Source organism: Raphanus sativus, chromosome 6 (assembly GCF_000801105.2).
Source record: "Raphanus sativus cultivar WK10039 chromosome 6, ASM80110v3, whole genome shotgun sequence".
NCBI lineage: Eukaryota > Viridiplantae > Streptophyta > Magnoliopsida > Brassicales > Brassicaceae > Raphanus > Raphanus sativus.
The window spans coordinates 14,910,670-14,917,356 of NC_079516.1; the positions used below are offsets into that span (position 1 = coordinate 14,910,670).

General features: G+C 29.8%; 1 protein-coding gene across 1 annotated transcript; it reads left to right on the top strand.

Annotated features, from left to right (window-relative positions):
• Nucleotides 1–3,260: 3,260 nt before the first annotated feature.
• On the top strand, nucleotides 3,261–5,992 carry LOC108844199 (myrosinase). The gene is made up of 12 exons (XM_018617420.2): nucleotides 3,261–3,474; nucleotides 3,578–3,638; nucleotides 3,730–3,791; nucleotides 3,882–3,957; nucleotides 4,067–4,232; nucleotides 4,350–4,611; nucleotides 4,713–4,828; nucleotides 4,904–5,124; nucleotides 5,250–5,284; nucleotides 5,394–5,508; nucleotides 5,643–5,746; nucleotides 5,851–5,992. Exons 1-11 carry the CDS (start codon nucleotides 3,298–3,300, stop codon nucleotides 5,702–5,704), a joined length of 1,353 nt encoding a protein of 450 aa, XP_018472922.2. The 5' UTR covers nucleotides 3,261–3,297; the 3' UTR covers nucleotides 5,705–5,746; nucleotides 5,851–5,992.
• Nucleotides 5,993–6,687: the final 695 nt, after the last annotated feature.

Genomic DNA, 6,687 nt, shown 5'->3' on the forward strand with positions numbered 1-6,687 from the left:
ATGTAAATCGTCTCAGGTTAATTTTACAAAAAAAAATAAAACTTAAAATTTTATTTCTTTCTAGACAATTTACACGGAAGTTGTGGATCCATATCCGTCCCAACCCTTCCAATCATTTAAAAACGATACCCAAAAAGCAAAAGACGTGGTTGGTTTTAGTTTTTTATCTTTCGTAAGCACCAGTTTCGTGTGATAAAGCAGATATAGAGCTATCAACCCAATAAGATATGATGTGATCTAGTGAGCGGTAAGGCGTTTATTAAGTGTAGCTTTGGAGCCAGTGTTACTCTAGATTCAACGCTTGATAATATTTCGATATACATTTTCAATAACGAATCTTGACGTTGCGTGTGTCGTTCTAGTTTTGCACAAATCTTACATGCTGCATTGCATCACTGCATGACTGCTTACGGATCAATTTGAAGATGTGTTCATGTTCCGGTTAAGGAACACAAATATGTGCTATGCACTGGTATAAATATTATAAATAAATATATTATAATAATTAATTGCTATTTGTTTTTTTATTATTAATTTATAATTGTATGCATAATTATATAATAAATATTATATAACTTTAATTAGATATACAATTTAGATATGTTTATAGGTTGTCAGTTTTTTTTTGTTTTTACAGTCGATTTAGTTATTATTTAGAAATATTGGTTTGCAATTATTTCTTTGAATTCAATTAATATTTTTTTATTCTAAATAATTTAATTTTTTTTTTAATTTTCTTATTTTCATTTAAGTTGGTTAGTTATCTTATATATGTAAATATATTTTAGGATGATTATTTATAAATTAAGATATATTATGCTTAGAATGAAATAAAAAAAATAAACTAAAGTGTGGATTACAAATTAAATAAATTAATATAACGATGATATTATGAAGTTTCATGCCTACATATATAAATTTTACAAAAGAAAATAAATTTAACAGTTGGTTAATATTTATTTTTATTTGTTACTATATTTTTGAATCATCCTATAATTTATATTTGTAAAATTAATTATTACAATAAAATTATATACTCTTATTGTAGTTTAATCTATGCTATTAGATATAAGTTGGATTAGTCGAGTTACTCATGTTGTGAGTATATTTAAGTTGCATATATTGTTTCAAACTAAAACTGAAATATAATTATTTTTACGATAGTTAAGTCATATCAGATTATTTTATTTATCGTTTAATGTGCATGTATTTTCATATTATTTATCAATGATCAATAGGAAGTTACATACATAAATAACTGATATTTTTTTGGAAGCTCATGAACACATATCAATATCTACAGTAATTAAAATATTTTATAATTTTAAATAATTTTATGCCTTAGATTTATTGAATGGTAAGCTGAAATTTATTTTAAATAATCTTAAAATTCGGAATTCAGATTTTCTTTCATTATTTTTTTTTTATGTTAAGTTCCACAAACATAAAAACATAAAATTTAAAAGAAAATTAATATTAAGAAACTTACAATTTTAATAATGATAAAATATAATATATCTACATTGTTAAAATATATCTTGTTATTTAATTTAAAATATTTTGTAATTATTTGATCAAAAGATGTTTACTGTTATAATCTACTTTTCATTTTCTAATATCTCTTATAAATAAACAGTAAAAAACTGTGAGTGTATTTGAGAAATTATATTATGTAAGTAAAATATAATTTATAGATATTTTTTTGCTGTAGTTTAAAGATATTATAAAAATAAATATATGAAATAATTAAAATATTTCGATAATACTAATTATAAATTATTTTTAGTCAATTAAACATATATTTGTTTATGTTACTTAATTTTTTATGTAATCATTTAAGGAAATATATATATTACTATCAAATTGTATTGTTTAAAATTATGTTTTAAATAAAAAGATTTATTTTTATATTATCAAGATTATCTATGTGAAATTTTATTTTATGAAATCATATTATATACAAATATATATTTTCATCAAAGAAAATATATATATACATAAAGTATTTTATTACTTCAAAAGTATATTTTATTTTATTTTTAAATGAAATATTCCTATTTTGTGAACTTTTCTTTTTAATGAAATCATATATATAGGCATATATTTTCGTTTTTAATTCGATTTTAAAATTTTAAAATTTTTCCTTTTTATTATATATGTTACTTGGAAAATTTTAAAAGGAAACTAAATAAAAAATCAATAAAAATATTTAACTGTAATAATTTTAATTCATTAATGGTATTCGTGTAATCAACCATCTTGAAAATTAATGTGAGCGTGACACATAGAAAATTGACTTCTCAAAAAATATTATAGAGATCAAACAAAAAAATTGCAATAGATAATGAAAGACTAAATAGTGGAAACATAACAATCAAAAATATTACAAAATTAATATGGTTATTATATACGTAATTAGATAGTGTTATCAATAGAAATTATATATATGTAATATGGTTATTATTTAAATTAAAAAGTTTGAAGTCTAACTTAGAGTATTAGAGTAAAACTATATATGGAAGAAAACTATAGGTTATTACTTAAGTATCTCTTATCTACCTGGAAGTGACGTTTCCGTATCCGTTCAAACACTCCCAATCATTTAAAACGATACCAAAAAAAAAAGGTGGTTTGTTTTCGTTTTTCTTTTGTCTTTCGGAGACACCGGTCTCATGGGATAAAGCACATATAGAGAGGTCAAAACCAATAAGATATGATGTGATTGTGAGCGGTGAGGCTTGTGATAAGTGTGGCTTTGGATAGTGTTAGTCTAGACTAAACACTTGATAATATTTCGATAAACATTTTAATAACTTAATGGCGGTATCACGAAGATTTGAACATTATCTACTACAACAAATCTTGATGAAGTGTGTCATTCTAGTTTTGCGCAAACCTTCGATATATACATGCTGCATCGCATCACTGTCGACGGATCAATTTGAAGATGTGACAGTTCGTTTTCCAAGTCGTGTTTTTCCGGTTAAGAACTACAAATATGTGCTATGTAACAAAAAAAACAAAATATAAAAGTTTCAGAACAGAAACAAAATACTTACACTAGATAATGAAAAGATTAATTAAAGAGCTAGAAAGTGGAAACAAAACAATAAATATAAAACATATCGGTGACATTAGCTGAAGTAAGCGAACCCACGGGACTCATCCCACCTAAACCTCTCCCAAAATATCAGGACAAGAAAATACATACGTCACTCTTCTTTATGAAGGCCTATATAAACCCTAGATGGGCACAAGATTCCATACAACACAACACATACATCAACAGATTTAACCATGAAGCTTCTTCATGGACTCGCTTTAGTTTTTCTATTAGCTGCTGCGAGTTGCAAAGCTTACGAAGAAATTACTTGCGAAGAGAATGAACCATTCACATGTAATAACACTGCTCGTTTAAGCAGTAAAAACTTCCCAAAAGACTTCATCTTCGGTGTTGCATCTTCAGCGTACCAGGCATGCAAAAAATGTTGCCATACCATATTTTTGAATATATAGAAAATAGTATTCAAAAATGCTAATATCCAACTTCGTTGCATGATTGTTTCTTTTATTTCAGATCGAAGGAGGGAGAGGTCGCGGTGTTAACATTTGGGATGGCTTCAGTCACCGATACCCAGGTATGTCGTTTGCACGGTGACATCTATATTTATATCTGAGAGGAATGTTGGTTACATATACACATTTTAATGTATTTGTAACTAATTTCAGAGAAAGCTGGGTCAGATTTGAAGAATGGAGACACTAGTTGTGAATCATATACGAGATGGCAGGTTAATATATTGATACTCATGACTGAACTATATATGTATAAAATATACGTGTGGACTGACATGAGATTAAAACTAATATGTAAACTGCAGAAAGATGTAGACGTGATGGGCGAAATCAATGCTACTGGCTACCGATTCTCCTTTGCATGGTCAAGAATCATTCCAAGTATGTATATAGTATCGATCAATGTATTATATTCTTGTATTTCAAATGGCATCATTTGATTTATTTGGAAGAGTACTAATTACTGTACGATGTATATATACATGAGCAGAAGGAAAAGTGAGTAGGGGAGTGAACCAAGGAGGCCTTGATTACTACCACAGCCTCATAGATGCACTCCTCGAAAAGAATATAACGCCTTTCGTTACCCTCTTTCACTGGGACCTTCCTCAAACACTCCAAGATGAGTATGAAGGTTTCTTGGACCGCCAGATCATGTATGTGCCATGCTTCTTAATTATATTTGAAGAGAGTGAAAATTATTAGTGATGGAAGAAGAAGATTTAGTCTTAATTTCATGTATTACTGAAATGATTCTATACTAATATGCACAGCCAAGATTTCAAAGATTATGCGGATCTGTGTTTCCGAGAATTTGGTGGAAAGGTAAAGCATTGGATCACGATCAACCAGCTATACACAGTGCCTACAAGAGGCTATGCGATCGGAACAGATGCACCCGGTCGATGTTCTCCTATGGTTGATACCAAGCACAGATGTTACGGCGGAAATTCTTCAACAGAACCCTACATCGTTGCACATAACCAGCTTCTTGCTCATGCTACGGTCGTCGATCTTTACAGGACCAAATATAAGGTGAGTCTGTCTCCATATGTGAAAATTAAGGTGGAGTGAATCTAACATATCTGATTCTAATATTTATAGTCATATATATTTATATATCACTTGACCAACAGTTCCAAAGAGGGAAGATTGGACCTGTGATGATAACAAGATGGTTTCTTCCATTTGATGAGTCTGATCCGGCCTCCATAGAAGCAGCTGAGAGGATGAACCAATTCTTCCATGGATGGTATATATAATTTTATATATTACCAAAAATGTATCATTATGTATTATAAATGAAACAAAAATATACATGGATCAGGTACATGGAGCCTCTAACAAAGGGTAGATACCCAGATATCATGAGGCAGATTGTGGGTAGTCGGCTTCCCAACTTTACCGAGGAAGAAGCCGCACTCGTTGCCCGTTCATATGATTTTCTTGGTCTCAACTATTACGTCACTCAGTACGCTCAGCCGAAACCTAACACCTATCCTTCACCGAAACACACTGCCCAGGATGACGCTGGCGTAAAGCTCTCATGTACTACAACATTACCACTTAGTTACAATATTTCCATATATATATATATATATATGTTCTATCTCCTTTTTGTTATAACATACCTTGTTAGTGATCATCAATATTTTTTATCTTTGTGTTTACAGATAAAAATTCACGTGGTGAATTTATTGGTCCACTGGTATATATGAATGCACCCACCCTTATGATTTCTCTTTCATTATTCAATTTTTAAATACAACACCCTAATTATCTTTTTCTTGATAAATATGTTTCCTTCCATTTGTCAGTTCGTTGAAGACAAAGACAACGGCAACAGCTATTACTACCCAAAAGGAATTTATTACGTAATGGACTACTTCAAAACCAAATACGGCAACCCTTTAATCTATGTCACCGAGAACGGTGTGTGTTCACATATTTCTACTCATCTCTTTTCATATATACTACACATCATAATTAGTGTATTTTGGTGTTAGTCCAAGAAACTAACTTTCAAATATTGTGTAATATTTTTCATGTTATTGCGGTTTAATTAGGATTTAGTACGCCCGATTCAGAAAACCGTGAGCAGGCTTATTGCGGATTACAGGCGAATTGATTATCTCTGTAGTCATCTATGTTTTCTTCGTAAGGTCATCAAGTAAGTGGATGCTACTCTACATGTTTTTCTTCCAATATTTATTTTCTTTTTCTTCTTCTTGTTAAATAGTATATATATATATATATGATTGTTATTGTTTACAGCGAGAAGGGTATTAACGTGAGAGGATACTTTGCATGGGCCCTTGGTGATAATTATGAATTCTGTAAAGGCTTTACCGTCAGATTTGGACTTAGTTATGTTAATTGGGCTGATCTCAACGACAGAAACCTCAAAGAATCTGGCAAATGGTACCAGAGATTCATTAGTGGGACTGTCAAGAACCCTGCGAAACAAGATTTCCTCCGCTCAAGCCTCTCCTCTCAGAGTCAGAAGAAGAGACTTGCTGATGCATGAAACACTTTTTCCTCTTCGGGATCATCTCTATGCCTCTCACACTTCCTAGTTGCTCCATAGACAAGGAGCTTCTTCTACCTACAGTGTACTAAATAAAAGATGATCAATTACTAATGAATAAAAAATAGTTTATCTACAACTGTGTTTAAAAAAAAAAGTTTATCTACAACTGCATTTTGTCAAGTCAATGGAGAAAGAGGGAAACAACACAATTTAAACAGACAATCACTCAGACACACACATAAATATGGAACCCACACCTTTTCTTTGAACTGCATGGGAAACCCAAACCACAAACTAGTTTAGCGTAATAAAAATATCAACGATCCAGTAAGCCTATATTCACTTATTAGTATAGTAAGTTATACTCTATTAATAAAATGTATCTTCAAAATAAAAACACAATGATCAAACCAAATACAAACTCAAAACTAACTAAACCAAAGTTTTATCATCCTCAATTGAAACTTATTAGTGGAACTTTAAATATGAGATTTTTTCATTCTATGATTTTTTTTTTTTTTCTCTTTTATAATCAATAACCAAAATAAGCTAAATAACAATCCTTTGTGTCATGAGTATAC

What these genes read in the sequence shown, in the direction of transcription:
- LOC108844199 (XM_018617420.2), top strand. Translation starts at nt 3,298, where the DNA reads ATGAAGCTTCTTCATGGACTCGCTTTAGTTTTTCTATTAGCTGCTGCG. An exon ending in CTTCAGTCACCGATACCCAG is followed by an intron (nt 3,639 to 3,729) that starts GTATGTCGTTTG and finishes AACTAATTTCAG; the next exon opens with AGAAAGCTGGGTCAGATTTG. An exon ending in AATCATATACGAGATGGCAG is followed by an intron (nt 3,792 to 3,881) that starts GTTAATATATTG and finishes TGTAAACTGCAG; the next exon opens with AAAGATGTAGACGTGATGGG.